The following is a 20,260-nucleotide window of genomic DNA, read 5'->3' on the forward strand; positions in this document are numbered from 1 at the left end:
AGGTCGATGGATCGTCCGGCAGCCGGCTTGGGGCTCAGATGGACGTTATCTCCCTGGCAGTATCCCAACAACGGGTTTCGGGCCCAGATTCACGGCACTTACAGGAGAGTAAGACTGCAACAGACTGCTATTAATAAATCAAATTTCACATGAAATGTGTATCTTGTGCAGAGAACAAGGTGAAGGTTGCTCCAAAAGGCAAGGAGTCTAGCAGGGAGGCTTCCAAACCCTACCAGCTAGTTCATGCAGACCTGGTTGGTCCTCTTGCGCCCTCTTTGGGAGGAGCAAGGTACTTCATGGTTCTAATTGATTCTTTTTCCAGGTACATTCATGTATTTATGCTCGAGCAAAAATTGCAAGCGTTTCCTAGGTTCAAAGCATTCTGTGCTTGGCTGGAGAATGCTCACAGTAAACGTATTGGCTGTCTGTTTACTGATCGAGGCGGGGAGTTCATTTCTCAGCAGTTTGAAGCTTTCCTGACTGAGAAGGGAATCCAGCATGACTTGACAACGCCTAGATCGCCATGGATGAATGGGCTTGCGGAGCGAGCAAATCAAACGTTGCTGCAAGGAATGAAAACCTTGTTGCATGATGCCAACCTCCCTGAGAAGTTTTGGGGGGAAGCACTGTCAACGGTAGTTTATACCGTTAATCGCAGACTGTCATCACCTATTGGTTGTACTCCGTACGAGAATATGTTTGGTAAGAAACTGAACGTCAAGCACATGAGAATCTTTGGTTCTGACATGTGGGTACACACCCCACAGAGCAACAAGCTTGGGAACCGTGGGGCACATGGTTTGTTCATGGGGTACGAAAAAGGTGCATACAGGGTATGGATGACTGACTCTAAATCCATAAAGTTCACAAGGAGTGTTGAGTATAATCCTAAGTGGGGGGGAAATGTGGGAATTTTCCAGAGTTACCCAGAGGAGGATGAAGGTGATGTGAAGAAAGCAGATCATGCTGAGAAAGCTGAGGAAACTGAGGATGATGATGATCAGAGTTCGGATTCCAGTTCAGTGGGCGGTGCTGCTGCTGGTGTCAGTGACAGTGATGACACAGCAGACTACAAGAGCGCAAAGGCCTCAGTCAGACCATCTGATGCGTCTGACAATGGACTGGAAGAACCACTGCTCACCATTGGTCACTTTTCTCCTAAGAAAGAGGAGATGAGTCCAGAAGACTTGCGTCTAGTACGTAGGTCTGAAAGGGCGACCAAAGGCAGACCTCCAAAGAGATTTGCTGATGAGTTTGCTAAGACGGCAACTGCTGTTCTTAGTAGCTCAGAGAAGGTGTGGGAACCTTCAAGCTTCAAAGAGGTTCAGGAGTTAACCTCAAAAGATGCTGAGCCTTGGCTTAATGCCATGAAGGCTGAAGTTGATTCCTTGAACAGGAACCAAACTTGGGAACTGGTACTGGTAGTCCCAGGAATGAGACTGGTTGGCAGCAAATGGGTCTTCTGACAAGGTTGTCAGACACAAAGCCAGATTGGTTGCCAGAGGTTTTTCACAGGTACCAGGACAGGATTACCACGAGACCTACTCACCCACCGTCAAATATGAGAGCATTCGGCTGATGCTCAAGATCGCTGCGGAGGAGAAACTGCATGTTTCCCATCATGACATTAATACAGCTTTTTTGTACGGGATTTTGAACGAGGAGCTGTTTATGCTTCCACCTGATGGGATGCAGATACAGAAGGGAATGGTCTGTAAACTGCGGAAATCCTTATATGGTCTCAAGCAGAGTGCCAGGTGTTGGAACACAAAGCTCACTGAGACATTGCTTTCTCTAGGTTTTCACCAGGGCAAAGCTGATCCGTGTGTGTTTGTCAAGGAGGAGAGGCAAAACAAACTGTATTGTTTATGTTTTGTTGATGATCTTCTGATGTTTTAGAAGAATCAGGCTTTTTACCAAAGCACCCTAGCTCAGCTGAAGGAGCACTTTGACATGAAGGATCTTGGTGAGGTATCCAACTATCTTTCTCTGCAGGTGGAGAGGGACCAAGCAGGTAATTTTCTGGTACACCAAACACAGAAAACTGCTGATGTATTAACCAGGTTGAATTTGGTTGATGCAAACCCAGCAGACACACCGATGGTGACAGGTTACCAGGTAGACAGTACTGCTGAAGTGTTTTCTGACGCAACGCTGTACAGATGCATTCTAGGCAAGTTGAATTTCATTGCTAGATGCTCAAGACCTGACATTGCTGTAAGCACTAACCTGATTAGCAGACATGCTAACAATCCTACTGTTCAGGATTGAAAAGCTCTGAAGCGCATAGCCCGCTATTTGAAAGGGACTATGCACTACAGGCTGAGGTTCACCAGTCAGAAGACTGGAGGTCTTGAAATCTTTGCAGATGCAAGTTTTGGAAGTGACACCACGGATGGTACGAGCACTTCTGGAGTATGCTACATGTACAACCACTGCCTGTTTGACTGGTTGTGCAAGAAGCAGACGACAGTGAGCCTAAGTTCCTGTGAAGCAGAACTCAATGCTCTGTCATTTTCACTCATGGATTGTGAATGGTTGATGCAACTGTTTAAGGACATCGGGGTTTCTGTGAAATGTCCTATACAAGTGTATCAAGACAATAGATCCTGTTTGACTTTGCTGAACTTGGAGGGTTGCAAGCAAAGGACCAAGTACTTGCAGATTAAGCTACATCGTGCAAGAGAGTGTATTCAGAAAGGACTCATTCAGGTGTCCTACATGCCAGGAAATGAAATTCCTGCTGATCTGTTGTCTAAGGTTGTTAACAGAGAACTTAAGGTTTACGTACAAAGGTTGCAATTGGGTTGAACCACAGGTACTACAGGTTACACGGAAAGGGGGAGGATGTTAGGATATTTCCATTCCATCTTAAAAGGGAGCAAGCTGTGAGTCACAGAGTCTGCGTATTTCCTGTCACAGGATGTTTATGTTTGCTATTGCTTTCGTTTTCTCTGTCTGTGCTTGAACGCTGAAGCAGACGGTCATGTCTTTTCTTTGTTCTGACCAACGTTGAATAAACTGTAAATATGCTCTCCTGCTGTGCATCTTTTGCTGTGTGGATTCTGCTGAAAGAGTGTGCACCAGCCTAGGAATGTGGAAATCTATTTCTAAGGCTTCGTGCCGCTAATTGCTGATACTGCGTGACTACGTGACTATGGGAGGTCGATGGATCGTCTGGCAGCCGGCTTGGGGGCTCAGATGGACGTTATCTCCCTGGCAGTATCCCAACCAAAGTCTCTTGCCCATCACTGCTTTAACTTCATCATTTTTAGTATACCATTCTAGGGAGATCGCCTGCTCTTGATGGGGTTACACTTCATAGCTTGGGGGTCTTCCTGGATCCTTTCCTGTCGCTCCAGGCTCAGGTGGCCTCCGTGGCCCAGAGTGCCTTCCATCAGCTTCGGCTGGTGGCCCAACTACGCCCCAGTCTGGACAGGGATCACCTAACTACTGCTGTTTATGCTCTGGCAACCTCAAGGTTAGATTACTGCAATGCGTTCTACGTAGGGCTGCCTCTGAAGACGGTTCGGAAACTTCAGCTGGTGAAGAATTCAGCGGCCAGGTTGCTCACCGGAGCAAGACGGTTTGAACATATTATAACAATCCTGGTCCGACTGCACTGGGTGCCCATTCAGTGTGCTGGTTTTGACCTATAAAGCCTTAAACAGCTCAGGACCGCAATTCCTCAAGGACCGGCTCTCTCCCTATGAACCTCCCCGGACCCTGAGATCATCTTCTGAGGCCCCTCTTCGTGTCCCTCCTCCTTGAGAGGTCCGGAGGGTGGCAGCACAGGAACGGGGCCTTCTCTGCAGTGGCTCCCCATGTGAAGAATGCTCTCCCCAGGGAGGTTCCCCCAAGCGCCTTCGATATACACCTTTAGGCACCGGGCAAAAATGTTCCTTTTTAACCAGGCCTTTGGTTGATTTGACTGACATCCTATGGCCTTTTAAAATGTGTTTGGGGGGGGAGGGTTTATCAGGTGGTGGTTGTTGTTTTTATTTTGATTATTCTGTGGTTTTATATTCTGGTTTTATTCTGTGAATTGCCCTGAAAGCCTGCAGGCATAGGGCGGTATATAAATTTAATTCAGTGGTACCTCACTTCGGGTTACATACGCTTCAGGTTACAGACTCCGCCAACCCAGAAATAGTACTGTCAGAGCTGCTCCCAGATCCTAGCTCACAGAGGATCACGCTAGCCAGCGTTCACTTTATAAAAGTCTTTATTGAGTTACAGTTTCCATTTCCAAGTTGCCGCATGCAGCTCTACGTCTTATAAGCTAGACCGGCGAAGCTCCGTCTGAATCTCCGCCCCCTGTACACCAACTTAATACCCTAGCCTTACTCCACCTTTTCCGCCTGACTGTTCTTCTCTGGGTCCCTCTGCCCCCCGTGGTCTCTTCCTTCCTGGACTCTTCTGACGCCGACCCCCCGGACCCTTCTGTCTCCTTGCGTCGGGCTTTAGGACCTGGTTCCCTTTCCGGGCTGCTTACTGCGCCACCTTCCTGTGCATTTGAACTTGGCGCGCGCGCCCAACCTTCCACTTTCCGCTTGACCGTTTCTTCGCTCCCCGATGGAGGTGTGGCCACTCCTGACTCATGTCCTCCCCCCTGCTGCGAGCTGCCAGAGCTCGATACCTGGCGCCCTTCGTCTCCACTGCGCTCTATTGGGGACGCTGGCCCCGATTTCCAACTGCTGCCCTCTGAACCCCCTCTGGACCCTTCTTCCTGGGGTGTCTCCCTAGGCTCCCCCCTTGCCCTGGCCACTGGTGCTCCTTCCTGTGAATCTTCTGATTCACTGGAAAGACTCGGAGATCTCGGGTCGTCGTCATCACTCATCTTTTCTTCTGCCTCCTCCCCCTCGCTCTCTGTTTCCTCCCTTGCCCTTGCCTCTGCTCCTGAACCCCTGACATCCATCCCCCCCTCGAAGCCCCCTCTTCCCCCCTCCCCTCCTTCCAGTGCGGGAGCTGGGTGCTGCCGTGTCAGGGGGACGAATGTCGGATACAGTTCGCTTCCCGTGGCGGGCCTCCATCTGAAGACTTCCGGTTCTTCCTCCCTGCGCTCGTCGACAACGGTCACCTCCGCTTCCATCTCTGTGCCTCCGTGCTCGAACCCAAGATCCTCCCCGTACATGTCCACGTCCGTCTCCGCCTCAGTCGTTCCCGGGTCCGTCGCTCGACCTGGAACCTCCAGCCACTTCCTGCGCCACTGCTCCTCTGGTCGATCATCTCACCAATACGAGGGTTCTGAGGCAGATCCCGAGGGTGACCCCTCCGGGGAACGCGTGTCCAGTGTCGGTTCCTCGTCCGAGTCAAACCCGTGGAACGTGCTGGCTGAAAGCGTCGGTGTGAAAAGCCAATCGTCGAAAAAGTCCGCTGGCACGGGCCTGTGTGGGAAGAGGGCATGAAACTCGTCCTTGAGCAGAGGTTCCTCCAAAGCGTAGCCCGGCACCCAGCTGTTGGCACTGGCCGGGGTGCCCTCCTTGGCGAGAAGGTATTCTACTCCTTCTTCTCCCCATCTAGAGTCCAAAATCTCTGTGACCTCATTGATGGGCTCCTCCTGTGGCACTCCCCCTTGCTCGGTTCCCTCTCGGAGCGGACTCGGTGCCGTTCCTGGTTCCTGAAATCTGTGCGGTGCCTTGTAGGGAGTGAGCACCAATCTGTGGAATACCGGATGCATCCTGGAGCCCTCCGGAAGCGTCAGCCTGAAGGCCACCGGGTTGACCTGCTCTTCGACTTGGTAGGGCCCTAGTTGTTTATGCCCTAGTTTCTTCTTCGCTAACGACCTCGCCGGCACTGCGTGGGCTGCCAACCAGACCCAGTCTCCCACATGGATCTCTTCGCCAACCCTCCTGTGTTTGTCCGCTTGCACCTTGTATGCGTGTTTAGCCAGCTCCAGGTGCCGCCGAAGCTGATCGTGGACCTCCTGCAACTCCGACGCGAATGCATCTGCTGTCTGCGGCTCCCCCTCCCCCATTCTTTCCAGTCCCGGGAAGGTTCTGGGGTGCCTCCCGTTGTTGGCGAAGAACGGCGTGACCCCCGTGGACACGTGCTTCGTGTTGTTGTAGGCGAACTCGGCGAGAGGCAGGTAATCCACCCACGTCGCAGGCTGTTGATTCGCATAACATCTCAGGTACTGCTGCATGATGGCATTGACCCGCTCCGCTTGCCCGTTGGTCTGCGGGTGTCTAGCCGAAGCCAGGTTGATCTTGACGTTCAGGAAGCCCATCAGCTTCTGCCAGAAGTTCGAGATGAACTGCCGCCCCCGGTCAGACAGTATAGACCGCGGCAGACCGTGAACCTTGAACACGTGATTTATGAACAGTTTGGCGGTTTGTTCCGCCGTGGCCACCTTCGCACACGGAATGAAATGCGCCATCTTGGAGAACAAGTCCACCACCACTAGCACTGCCGTCTTGCCCCTCGAGCTGGGCAGATCCGTGACAAAGTCCAGGGCCACTCTCTCCCATGGTTCGAACGGGGTTTGCAGCGGTTCCAGGAGTCCCGCCGGCGGTCTGTGTACTGGTTTGGCCCTCTGGCAGGTGTCGCACCTCGCCACGTAGTCCGCGACTTCCCCTCTCATTCTGGGCCACCAGAAGTCTCTGGCGACTAATTCCATCGTCTTCTCTGTGCCAAAGTGCCCGGCAGTGGGCGCGTCGTGCAACTGCTGCAGTACCTTGGCGCGAAGATCGTCCCCCGGCACGTAGATGGCCCCTTTACGGAGGAGTAACCCATCGCGAACCTGGAACTCGCCGGTCGCCGTCGTGCCCCTGTGCGCCTCTGCCATCTTGGCTCGCGCGAAGGAGTCGTCCTGCAACGTACCGCCTCCAAGTCAACAGTCGCCGAAGCGCATGCCCACGCTGTCGGTGCGAAGATGTGCATGGCCGCCGCTGGCGTCGCCTCCTCCAGGTACTGTGGTTTACGGGAGAGGGCGTCCGCCATGATGTTGGTGTCCCCCGGGACATACTCTATACGGAAGTCGAAGTCCGCAAAGAACTCTGCCCAACGTATCTGCCTCTGGTTCAGGAACCGCGCCGTGCGCCAGTGCTCCAGATTCTTGTGGTCCGTGCGGACCTGCACTGTGTGCTTGGCTCCGATCAGGAAGTGCCTCCACGCCTTGAAGGCTGCATGAATGGCCAACAACTCCCTGTCCCAGATGGTGTAGTTCTGTTCTGACTTGGTGAGCTTCCTGGAGTAGAACGCTCCCGGTCTCCAAGCCCCCTGCGGGTCTTGCTGCAAGAGAACTGCTCCCACGGCTCTGTCCGAGGCGTCCGTCTCCACCCTCATCGGTCTGCTGGGGTTGACGTGTAGTAGCTGCTCCCAGATCCTAGCTCACAGAGGATCACGCTAGCCAGCGTTCACTGTGCTCTATTTGGGACGCTGGCCCCGATTTCCAACTGCTGCCCTCTGAACCCCCTCTGGACCCTTCTTCCTGGGGTGTCCCCCTAGGCTCCCCCCTTGCTCTGGCCACTGGCGCTCCTTTCTGTGAATCTTCCGATTCACTGGAAAGACTCGGAGATCTCGGGTCGTCGTCATCACTCATCTTTTCTTCGAACTCCTCCCCCTCGCTCTCTGTTTCCTCCCTTGCCCTCGCCTCTGCTCCTGAACCCCTGACAAGTACCTTGGGTTAAGAACTTTGTTTCAGGATGAGAACAGAAATCGTGTTCTGGTGGCGCGGCAGCAGCAGGAGGCCCCATTAGCTAAAGTGGTACCTCAGGTTAAGAACGGACCTCCAGAACGAATTAAGTTCTTAACCTGAGGTACCACTGCAAATAAGTAGAATGTCTCCTCCCAGGCTTGTTTCCCCCTCTGGATAAACAGCTCCTGCTGAAGTTGCAGGGGGGCAGCGAGAGCGGCAGTAGCAGACCCAGCACCCCCCTCTTGCGCCCCAGAGGCGCTTGCTCTGAAGGGGAAGGGGATGCCAAGGCAGCCCCCCCTTTCCTGCTCAGTCCAACACGTGGACCTTCCCTTCCTCTGTTGGGTGAGGAAGGGCCGCTGGACGGTCAAGTCCCGTCAAAGGCGACTGGGGCGCAGAGCTCATCTCGCTTTGGGCTGAGGGAGCCCATGTTGGTCTGCAGACAGCTTTCCGGGTGATTTAGGCAGCAGGAACTAAACCGCTTCTGGCCAGAGCGCACAGAAACACCACAGTGGTACCTATTTCTCTTCTTGCACTGGTGTGCTTTTGAACTGCTAGGTTGGCAGGAGCTGGGACAGAGCAAGGGGAGCTCAGTCATGGGGACTGGAACCACAGACCTTCCACTGGGCAGCCCAAGTCTCAGTGGCTTATAGACCACAGAACCCGCTGCACCCCACAACCTGTCCATAGTTGTCAACCTTCCCTTTTTTGCAGGAAATTCCCCTATTCCAGCGCCACTTCCCACTACTATCTCGGATTGTTAGATCTCCCATAGACTGCTGATCCCTTCTTTTCAAATCTGAAAGTGGACAGCTATGGCAGGATCCTGGGCCGGATGGGTCCCCTTTGGTGCGAGGCAGCTGCCCCAGGGCTCTTCCTGGTTTCTGAGGAGTCCTGCATGGAGCCTCCAGGGCCAGAGCCAGTCTACCTTAGAGGGCACAAGGCGCTCTCCTCCTGCTTGAGGCGCCTGAGTGCCGGATTCCTAGACATCCCCTAGACTGTCCCCGGGACAGGGGAGGCTGCTGATCCCTCATTTTCAAATCTGAAAGTGGACAGCTATGGCAGGATCCTGGGCCGGATGGGTCCCCTTTGGTGTGATGTACCTGCCTCAGGGCTCTTCTTGCATGGAGCCTCCAGGGCCAGAGCCAGTCTACCTTAGAGGGCACAAGGCGCTCTCCTCCTGGGTGCCACTCTGGGCGCAGGATCCTGGGCCGGATGGGTCCCCTTTGGCGCGATGCACCTGCCCCTGGGCTCTTCTTGCATGGAGCCTCCATGGACAGAGCCAGTCTACCTTAGAGTGGCAGAGCACAAGGCAGGGAGGAAGATGCTCTCTTCCTGCTTGGGGGCGCAGGGTCCTGGGCCGGATGGGTCCCCTTTGGCGCAATGCCCCTGCCTCAGAGCTCTTCAGGGCCAGAGCCAGTCTACCTTAGCGGGCACAAGGCGCTCTCCTCCTGCCTGGGTGCCGGATTGTTAGACATCCCCTAGACTGTCCCTGGGACCGGGGAGGCTGCTGGTCCCTTGTCCGCTCTGGCCCTGCCTGACTTGAGCCCTGGCCCCAGAGGCCGGAAACTGCATCCCCTCCAGGCCCCCCCGCCCTTTCTTCTGCCCTGCCCATCCCGGGGGGGGGAGGGGGCTCCTCTTTCTCCTTCTCGGCTCCTTTTCCCTCTCCGGCCCCCCAAAGGAGACCAGCTGGGTGCGCCAGGCTAGGCAAGGGTTAAGAGCAGCTGAGCCCCTTTCCTAGAGAGGACAGGAAATGGCGGGGCGGATCTTCCGGTCCCCTCCCTGGCCCCCCTCTTGTCTCCTCCGGTGAGTCTCCTCTCTCGTCTCGGGGTCCCCGGGATGCCGGGTGGGGCTGGGTCAAGGAGGGACCCCCCATTCAGGGTGTTACGGAAAATCTGGGTGCGTATTTACCCTGCCACCCAGCCAATCGGACCAAGTCCGTGGATTCTAGCGGAAGAAAAGGAAGCTCAGCCGGACGCAGGAGCAAAATACGAAGATCCAAGTTTATTGCGCAACAGGTTCAAAGTGGGATTGAACCCCGAGAATGGGGCGACATAAACTTTTAAAAGTTCCCTCCAAGTCCCAGAATACAGTGCACGAAACGTCATGAATACATTATGGGAAGGTTGGGTTTCATGGATTACATCATGAATACATTACACACGTCATGAATATCTCAGAGAAAGGTGGGGTTACACTAATTTACATTTGAGGCAAGGGAGGGGTGGAATATGCAGAGTGAGGGTTGTACACAAATATACATTTCCTGAGTACCGGTGGCGGTGGGACAATGGGTTACTGATATGCACCGTCTGCCACCTGGCATTGCCCGGAGGAAGGGCTGGGCAGAACGATCTGACGGGATTAAGGAGTTCCTGTGTACGTGACTTGCCGTCTCGGGGATTATGGAGTCCGGGTAGCACCATGGAGTCCTGGGGAAACTGAGCCGAATGACACCAAGAGCAAGAAAATCGGAGTTGTGGTTGATTTTATATGATTTTTGAAAGGTTCCGATGACTTCCAACCTATTCCGTAGCTTAGATCAAAAGCGGAAACAGAATGTATCCATTCTTGTAAAAATGGATACATTGTAACAAGGGTTTGACAGTTTTACGAGGTCAGGAGTTTCAGTTCCATTGTTCTCGCCGTGGGGGGCCGTCAGCAGCTCGTCAGGAGGTTAAATGAGGCGTGCAAGAGCTCCCTGAGCTCGCCTCTGCAGGATGAATGCATGGCTGTGATTGGCTAAAACGCAGGCATAGGAATAGACGGGGATACAGGGACACCCGGTCTATTCGTTCTAAGTATAGAGCGCAAACAGGTATAGGGAAAGATAGGAGCATATATTTATAAGCGAGCTTATTTCGCTCGTGAAAGGAAGGAGTAAAAAGGGGGGTTACGGGAGAAGTGTGGTGCTTGTGCAATGGTGGGGGGACTGAGGGTGGGTGTACTGTGGGTACCCTTGAGGTCATCGCCTCGGTTGTTCAAAGGAGAAGGGGAAAGGAGGTACCCCCCCTTCCCGGTCCGTATCAGGGGGAAGGAGGCCGAGGGGAGGCAGCCCTGCTTGGCCCTCGGCAGGACAGGAGGGAGCCAAAGCCGGGCTCAGAGCGGCTCCCAAGAAGACAGTGGGACCTTCTCCCCCTCCGGCCCCCCCAAAGGAGACCAGCTGGGCGCGCCCGCGGGCCAAGGGTTAAGAGCAGCTGAGCCGCACGCCTAGAGAGGACAGGACAGGAAGGGGCGGGTCTTCCAGAACCCCTTCCGCTAACCCAGAAATGGTACCTCGGGTTCAGAACTCGGCTTCAGGAGGAGAACAGAAATCGTGCTTCAGGTTCAGAACAGGTTCAGGTTCAGAACGGACCTCCGCAACGAATTAAGCTCTTAACCCGAGGGACCACTGTAAATAATAATAATAATAATAATAATAATAATTTCTTTCTTCACCCCCGCCCCCCTGGCCGGCTTTCCCCAGCCACTCTGGGCGCCTTCCAGAACATATTTTCAGAAATCCACAAAACCCCCGAGAGTGAGAACTTCCCTCGCCTCTGGCGCAGAGCTCCTCCGGATGCAGGCGACGCCTCAGCTGCCTTTCGCCCCCCATTCAGACGTGCACAAAATGGGCAGAGATCTCCGCAGCCCGGGGTCAGGATGGGGGCTCTGGGTTTGTGTGAATCGGTTGAAACCAAGCCAGGAACAAAGGGGAAGGCCCCCCAAGCGCCAGGTCAGGAGCGCCTCTGGCTGGGCGGAGATGCAGCCTCCTCGAGAGTCATTTTCCTCCTCTGCCTCTGAAGTCTCTGGGGGAAGGCGGGAGGAGCCGGTGATTGACAGCCCAGCCAGGCCGGAGTGGGGGTGCAGTTCCCCCGAAAGGCCACCAGGGGGCCGGGGCCTCTCTCTCTGATTGGCTCCCCAGCCAGCCAGAGGGGGGCGGAGCCAGCACTTTGGGCGGGAAAAGAAAAGGAGCCGTTTCTGAGGGAGTTTTTAGTCAGGGATGATGATGATGATGATGATGATGATTGTGATTGTCATTTCTACCCCTCCTGTCTGGCTGGGCTCCCCCAGCCACTCTGGGCAGCTTCCAGCTCATATAAAGCCATAATAAAGCGTCGAGCCTGAAAAGCGAAGCTTCCCCAAAGAGGGCCTTCAAGTGAGACAGGGCTCCTTGGGAGAGAGAGAGGCAGAAAGAGGGATCGGGACCCAGGCCTGGACGGAGGGAGAAGTGGCTCTGGATGGAGCCTCTCGGAGGAGAAGCTGGTCTCTGGCCAGGGGAAGAAGTGCTGCTCCTCCTCACATCATTTATTATTTTATTACCTTGTTGGGCATCCACACTTTTCCAGAGATGCCTCCCACTTTCCTTTCCTGTTACAACTGTCTGCATTTGGGCCTGCAATATTTCACCTTTAAGAAAGTCCCAACCATCTTGGACTCATTCAGTAATTCTGACCCTGGGACCTCACCCAGTAGCTCCTTAAGCTTTCTGAAATTGGCCTTTTTAAAGTCCAGAGTGTGAGTCTGACTGTACTCAGCTTCCCCATGCCTGTGAATCATGAAACCCAGGGGGACATGATGATGATGATGATGATGATGATTTATTATTTATACACCACCCATCTGGCTTGGTTCCTCCCATGTTTCACAGTACAGTGGTACCTCGGGTTACAGATACTTCAGGTTACAGACTCCGGTAACCCAGAAATAGTACCTCGGGATAAAAACTTTGCTTCAGGATGAGAACAGAAATCGTGCTCCAGCGGCACCAGGAGACCCCATTAGCTAAAGTGGTGCTTCAGGTTAAGAACAGTTTCAGGTTAAGAACGGACCTCCAGAACGAATTAAGTTCTCAACCCGAGGTACCACTGTACTTCCACTGTGTCAATCACTTTGTCCCTGTCTCAGGTCCAAGATAGATGTTCCCCTTGCTGCTGCTTCCACCTTCTGGGTCATGAAATTGTCAGTGAGGCAATTCTCCATGGTCGCTTTCCTTAGACCAGGGCTAGAGGCTTCCTTCTCTTTCTTCTTCCTTTTTTCCTGTTAATGAAGGTTCAGAGTCAGGGCAGTGGTGCAGTCCAGCCCTGGTTCCTAGCAAGACTCAGCCACGCTTGCTCAGGAAACATTTCTCTTCTCCTGACAGACCAATATGTTTGCTTTGTAGGATCTGCTTTGTAGGATCTGCTAAATTGGACAATCAGAACTTGGCAGAAAACTAAAGGATTCCTTCCGATCTCTTGGAGGCTTCCTGAGAACATCAATGCATGAGCAAGACTCAGCTGGCCCTGAGGCAGGAGGAGGCCCTGCCCTCCAAACTGGGAGCAGTGGGGGATTATGGGAAAACTCAGTGCAAAAGATCCCGGGTGAGGAGGACACCCTCTGCTCAGAGGTGCAGAGCCAGCAGTTGACGCAGTTCTGCTCTCAGGAAGCCAAAGGACCCCGAGAGGCTTGCGGCCGACTCCACCACCTTGACTGTCGGTGGCTGAAGCCAGAAAGTCATACGAAAGCTCAGATGCTGGACCTGGTGATCTTGGAGCAGTTCCTGGCTGTCCTTCCGCTGGAGATGGAGAGCTGGGTGAGGGAATGTGGAGCAGAGAACAGTTCGCAGGCTGTATCCCTGGTCGAAGGTTTCCTCCTGAGTCAGGCAGAGGAGAGAAAGCAAGCAGAGCAGCAGGTGAGAGAGACTTTCCTCTGGAAACTCCCAAGGGGCTCCCAACATGAGGGAGAGTATTCCCAAATTCTCTATTAATGGCTCATCATTTTTTGGAAAACATTCAGTGAGTTAGATCTGATACGCCCAAAGGTTTTGCCTCTGCCATTTCTTTTCCAACTCTTATCCCCATTCTCTGTTTGAATCCTATTTCAGGCAAAGGATCTATTTGCAGAAATGGGCCCTGATTCCTGTGAGGCAGAGAAGACTCCGTTGGATGCCAGAGGGAGGCCGCTGGGTAAGGAGGAAGGAGTTTTTTCTCATTCTGTGGATTTTGAAACTAATCTGTGGGTTGTGTTCATCTTTTGAGGGGAGGCTGAAAGCCCCAAGAGGGGGGGGGGGAGATGTATTTTGACACAACTAAAATTTGAAATGGGTACAAATGTCTAAATGCACTCAGCAAGGAAAACTTTTAATAAGGCCTATCTGTAGTTAGAGATGAAGTGCTTCCCATTGACTTTTGTCTCTCTCAGGTGACAGAAGGATGCCCCCAAGATCTCATCCATCTTTTCATGGTAGTGGAGGAAAAGCAGCAACTGTGGAAACCGATCAGGTATTGTGATCAGGAGCTTTGTGGGGAAAGAATCAGGGAGCCTCTGGGCCCATTAAAATGCACAATAAAAGAATTCCATAAAAAACATTATAAGAAGCATACATAATTAAAATATGTAGGAAAATAATCCCATTGTAACAACACAACAATTAGCGCACAAAAAACAACTGAGCAATGTATAGTAGATAATCTTTATGCTGTCTCAGAAGAGGACCTTTTTCCTTTTCCTTCAGGGTCCTCTGTGCTTTGAAGATGTCGCTGTGTATTTCACAGAGGAGGAGTGGGCGTTGCTGGATCCTGACCAGAGAGCTCTGCATAAGGAAGTCATGGAGGAGAATCGTAGGATTGTGGACTCTCTCAGTAAGGATTCCTGATGGATCATAGTATCTGTTTTGAAATCCAATACATATCTATATGTGAGGAATTTTCAATATTTTGATGGAGCACAACAGCACCACCACCAACATCTGGGATTCTAATTCCCCCACAGCTCACCTTGAATGGAGCGCTATCTACCATTTGGTCTGACAATATTCTTCTTCCAATATTCTTCTTAAACCATGTTCATGCTGGTCTTCACAGTGGTGAGGGAAGTTAAAATAGCTTCTATCAGGTTTTTTGTCTCTGCTTCTGTTGGCTTTTTTGACAACTGACTTTGCAGATGGCAGGGATTCCATGATTGGGGCAAACATAATCTATCCTGGAAGGTGCCAGGCTCTGGTCCCCATCAGTGTGTATGTTAATGAGCATAAACAAAGGCAGTAAAGCTTGTAGTAATGATATTGTTCAATAATTTGGGGCTCCATTTCTTCCTGAGGTTCTAATCCATTTCTCTCTTTGATGCAGGTGCTGATGGATTGGAAATCATGAGCAAAGGAGACCATTACAAAATTGACACAGGAGATAACTCCTATTCCACATCCCATCAAGTAAATCCCATTGGGAAGAATCACTATCAGTGCTTGGAATGTGGAAAGACTTTTAGTCGGAAGGATAGTCTCACATCCCATCAAAGAACACACAGTGGGGAAAAACCCCATCAATGCTTGGAATGTGGAAAAAGCTTCAGTCAGAGGTGCAATCTGGCGTCGCATCAGAAAATTCATACAAGGGAGAGACCATATCAGTGCTTGGAATGTGGAAAGAGCTTCAGTCACAGCTTCAATCTCAGTTCTCATCGAAGAACTCACAGTGGGGAGAAACCATATCAGTGCTTGGAATGTGGGAAGAGATTCCGTTTCAGCGGCTCGCTCACTCTCCATCAAAGAATACATACAGGAGAAAAACCATATCAGTGCTTGGAATGTGGAAAGAGCTTCAGGCAAAGTTCTAACCTCATGGCCCATCAAAGAATTCATACAAGGGAGAAACCATATGAGTGCTTGGAATGTGGAGTGAGCTTCTCTCAAAAGGCTAAACTCACATCTCATCAAATAATTCATAAAGGGGAGAAACCATATCAGTGCTTGGAATGTGAAAAGAGCTTCAGTCGGAGGTCCCATCTCACTTCCCATCAGAAAATTCATACAAGTAAGAAACCCTATCAGTGCTTGGAATGTGAAAAGAGCTTCTGTCAAAGGGCTAAGCTCACTTCTCATCAAAGAATTCATACAGGGGAGAAACCATATCAGTGCTTGGAATGTGGGAAGAGATTCACCCATAAGGAAAGTCTTGCATCCCATCAAAGAATTCATACAGGGGAGAAACCATATCAGTGCTTGGAATGTGGAAAGAGATTCACCCATAAGGAAAGTCTCACTTCCCATCTAAGAATTCACACAGGGGAGAAACCATATCAGTGCTTGGAATGTGGGAAGAGATTCACCCATAAGGAAAGTCTCACTTCCCATCAAAGAATTCATACAGGGGTGAAACCTTATCAGTGCTTTGAATGTGGAAAGAACTTCAGTCAGAAAGCCAAGCTCACAGCTCATCTAAGTGTTCATACAGGGGAGAAACCATATCCGTGCCCCGAATGTGGAAAGGGCTTCAATCACAGCTCCAATCTCAGTTGCCATCTAAGAACTCACAGCGGGGAGAAACCCCATAAGTGCTTAGAGTGTGGAAAGAGCTTCAGTCACAGCAGCTCTCTCTTTTTCCATCAAAGAATTCATACAGGGGAGAAACCATACCCATGCCTGGAATGTGGAAAGTGCTTCACTAGGAAGGAACGTCTCACTTCCCATCAAATAACTCACAGCGGGGAGAAACCCCATAAATGCCTTGAATGTGGGAAAGGCTTCATTCAAAAGGCTAAGCTCACAGCCCATCAAAGAATTCATACAGGGGAGAAACCTTATGAATGCTTGGAATGTGGAAAGAGCTTTGGTCAGAGGGCTAAGCTCACAGCCCACCAAATAATTCATACAGGAGAGAAACCCTATAAGTGCTTGGAATGTGGAAAGAGCTTCAGTCAGAAAGCTAAGCTCACAGATCATCAAAGAATTCATACAGGGGAGAAACCATATCAGTGCTTAGAATGTGGGAAGAGCTTCAGTCAGAAATCTAAGCTCACAACCCATCAAACGATTCATACAGGAGAGAAACCACATAAGTGCTTGGAATGTGGGAAGAGCTTCATTTGGAGGGCTACACTCACTTCCCATCAAAGAATACATACAGGGGAGAAACCATATGAGTGCTTGGAATGTGGAAATTGCTTCAGTAGAAAGGAACATCTTATTTCCCATCAAAGAATTCACAGTGAGGAGAGACCATACCAGTGCTTGGAATGTGAAAAGAGCTTCAAATGGAAAAAAAGTCTCAGTTTCCATCAAGGAACTCACAGCAAGGAAGATCATATTATTTGAACATATCCTTTGAATTTCCAGGCTAAACATATGGAAATCCCTCAAACATTCCTCATAAGGAACATCTAGGATTAAAAATAATAATATTTATAGCCCACCCATCTGACTGGGTTTCCCCAAATACTCTTGGCAGCTTACAGCATATATACCATAGTAAAATATCAAACATTAAAGACTTTCCAATGTCTTCTAAAAGTTATGTAGTTCTTTATCTCCTTGAGATCTGAAGGGAGGGCGTTCCACAGGGTGGGCACCACTACCAAGAAAGCGTTCTGCCAGGTTCCCTGTAATTTCCCTCTTGCTGTGAGGGAACCAGCAGAAGACCCTCAGAGGAGGACCCCAGTCAGCATGCTCTATGTGCTTGATATCTGGTTGGAGAATTCAGGATTGGCTCCTTCAGGAACAGCCAACAGTTTATTCCATTCTCCACCAGTGTAGTCCGGAATGTTGTCTTCTCCACCAGTAGCATGACACCAGAAGTCGTTGTGCTGTTGAACGATCTGTCTTGGATGTGGGAGCCCAGGGTGATGTTGAGTAAGAGCCTTGGATCCCTGTTGAATGTAAGACAGCTTGCCAGCAGCCTCAGGTGATCTTGCACCCAAAGGTGGGAGCTGAGGAGATCATCTTCATTGGATCATAGAACAGTAGAATTGTAAGGGACCCCAAGGCGCATCCAGCCCAATCCCTTGAAATGCAGGAATAGAGAACAGACTCAGCAGGCAGGAGGGTGTTTTATGAAAGGAAGTACCAATCCAGAGGAGGCTGAGAACATCAGAAGGGCCCCGCTGTTTCCACATTGGCCAACCAGGTGTCCACCATGGTTTAGGAGAGAGGCTGGATCAATGGCAATACTTGCAGCTGCAACACGCTGTAACATCTTTATTTGGACCAGCAGCTTTTACAGAATCTAAGACACCTGAGATATTAGAACAATTGGCTAAATCCTTTGAGACTAAAAAGCAAGGGATTGTTTTCTATAGATACCTGGTTTCAGTCATTCAATTTGACATACAAAACCTGAGAAACGAACAGAATAAAGAACTGGAGGTTCCTGTCTCGCCCCATCAGTGGGACAAAGTTTTAACTTCAGTAGCTCATGTTTCATTAGATTATGAATCATGTCTTATACAACAAAAAAATAATGTTTATAATTTATTGGATGCAATGTCTGACACTTGCACATTTTGGGAGGGAAGTATTATGCTGTATAAATACTACTTTGGGGCAGGGAATTGAAATTGTCAGGGGATAATATTACCCTAAACCACATACCAACAACTATATGTGGACGACTAACGCCCTTCCTTCTGCTGAAAGACTGAAATTGATTCTAATGTGGATTAAATGTGGATATTTAATTAGAGATTAGATATAACGTTTGACTTTGTTCTAACTGTTCCAGTACAGTGGTACCCCGCAAGACGAACGCCTCGCGAGACGAAAAACTCGCAAAACGAAAGGTTTTTTCGTTTTCGAGTTGCCTCGCAAGACGAATTTCCCTATGGGCTTGCTTCGCAAAACGAAGCTTGCCCCGGGGACAGCGGGTCTTCTCTTTTGAAGCAAGGGGCTGGGGGGAGATAGCGATCTCCCTGCAGCCCCTTGCCGCAAAAGACGTCCGGGGGAAGCGGGGAAGCGAAGCGCTTCGCTTCCCCCGGACCTCTTCTGAAGCAAGGGGCTGGGGGGAGATAGCGATCTCCCTGCAGCCCCTTGCCGCAAAAGACATCCGGGGGAAGCGGGGAAGCGAAGCGCTTCGCTTCCCCGCTTCCCCCGACATCTTTTGCAGCAAGGGGCTGCAGGGAAATCGCTATCTCCCCCCAGCCCCTTGCTTCAGAAGAGGTCCGGGGGAAGCGGGAAGCGAAGCGCTTCGCTTCCCCGCTTCCCCCGGACGTCTTTTGCGGCAAGGGGCTGCAGGGAGATCGCTATCTCCCCCCAGCCCCTTGCTTCAGAAGAGGTCCGGGGGAAGCGGGAAGCGAAGCGCTTCGCTTCCCCGCTTCCCCCGGACGTCTTTTGCGGCAAGGGGCTGCAGGGAGATCGCTATCTCCCCCCAGCCCCTTGCTTCAGAAGAGGTCCGGGGGAAGCGGGAAGCGAAGCGCTTCGCTTCCCCGCTTCCCCCGGACGTCTTTTGCGGCAAGGGGCTGCAGGGAGATCGCTATCTCCCCCCAGCCCCTTGCTTCAGAAGAGGTCCGGGGGAAGCGGGAAGCGAAGCGCTTCGCTTCCCCGCTTCCCCCGGACGTCTTTTGCAGCAAGGGGCTGCAGGGAGATCGCTATCTCCCCCCAGCCCCTTGCTTCAAAAGAGGTCAGGGGAAGCGGGAAGCGAAGCGCTTCGCTTCCCCGCTTCCCCCGACGTCTTTTGCAGCAAGGGGCTGCGGGGAGATCGCTTCTCCCGGTGCTCCGAAGCCGGGCGGGGGGCAGGGGACACCTCCCGCCGCTGCGGGGACACCTTTTGAAGGCAGGCGGGGGGAGCAAAGACTTTGGCCCCCCGCCCGCCTTCAGAAGAGGTCCAGGACCTCTTCTGAAGGCTGGCGGGGGGCAAAAGTCTTTGTCCCCCCTGCCTGCCTTCCCAGGGGCTTTTAAATCGCCCCGGACAGCGGAGAAGTCCTCCGCTGTCCGGGGCGATTTTAAAATGCCGCCCGCCAGCATTTTAAGATCGCCCGGACAGCGGAGAAGCCCTCCGCTGTCCCGGGGTTTTTTAAAATGCTGGGGGTGGGAAGAAAAGCCCTTGTCCCCCCCCCCCCAGCCTTCAGAAGAGGTCCGGGGACAGACTGTCCCCGGACCTGGTCTGAAGGCGGTTTCCCTAGGAACGCATTAATTGATTTTCAATGCATTCCTATGGGAAACCGTGCATCGCAAGACGAAAAAACCGCAAGACGAAGAGAATTGCGGAACGAATTAATTTCGTCTTGCGAGGCACCACTGTAGTAATTGCATTTAACCTTCCGATAGAATGCATCAGTGAATGATTCCTGTGTGCCTGTATTTTGTAACCCTCGTGCTTTCTACCTATGCTGTGTGAACATTGCATGGGCTTCTAGGAGGGAAATGGATGTTTTGCCAAAGGGTTACGTGTGGAGTTAGCATCCGGGGAAGAACTAGTATTTCTCCTGGAAGCTATGTGAGGCCCAGAAAGAGGAGAGAAAATTCTGGCCCTCGTCCCTTCTCACAGATGGTCTGGTTGCTAAGAAAACTCTATGATGAGTTGTAAGTTAAGACCTAACGGACCGTCAGGATGCCAGATAAATAAGGGAAATGATATCAGTATAGAGCCATGCGTGTTTACATCCCATGACCTGCAGTCTTTCCAATGTGCGTAGTAGGATGTTTTGATGTTTATGATCCTGTATTTTATGGCTCTGTGTGTGCTGTGTTTGAAACTCTTGTTTGAGCTTTGTTCTGATGTGCCTCATGGCAGTCCTCTTCTTCACTGGCAGTACGACTAGAACAACCATGTTCTCGTCTATATTTGCCTATGGCAAATATAATATCTTGAATGCATTTATAAAAATAACCGGTCTACTTATTTACCCCTATATTGTATTGTATCGTGTTTCAAGCAGTTCATTTTGCTTTGTTGT

General features: G+C 51.4%; 1 protein-coding gene across 6 annotated transcripts in view; it reads left to right on the plus strand.

Annotated features, from left to right (window-relative positions):
- Window positions 1-18,072, plus strand: part of LOC310702553 (uncharacterized protein) — an 86,403-nt gene extending 68,331 nt beyond the window's left edge. For 2 of the 6 annotated variants that reach the window (XM_083494291.1, XM_083494292.1), the window contains exons 4-6: window positions 13,799-13,878; window positions 14,112-14,238; window positions 14,725-18,072. In XM_083494291.1, the coding sequence (XP_083350417.1) occupies window positions 13,799-13,878; window positions 14,112-14,238; window positions 14,725-16,688 (2,171 nt within the window). In that variant the 3' untranslated portion in view covers window positions 16,689-18,072. Of the gene's footprint in view, window positions 1-11,121; window positions 13,290-13,481; window positions 13,564-13,798; window positions 13,879-14,111; window positions 14,239-14,724 lie in introns of those variants that run through there. The other 4 variants (XM_083494294.1, XM_083494293.1, XM_083494297.1 and 1 more) reach the window with 4 other exon arrangements.
- Window positions 18,073-20,260: the final 2,188 nt, after the last annotated feature.

This window comes from Podarcis liolepis (assembly GCF_965112155.1).
Source record: "Podarcis liolepis genome assembly, chromosome: 3".
NCBI classification, from domain to species: Eukaryota; Metazoa; Chordata; class Lepidosauria; order Squamata; family Lacertidae; genus Podarcis; species Podarcis liolepis.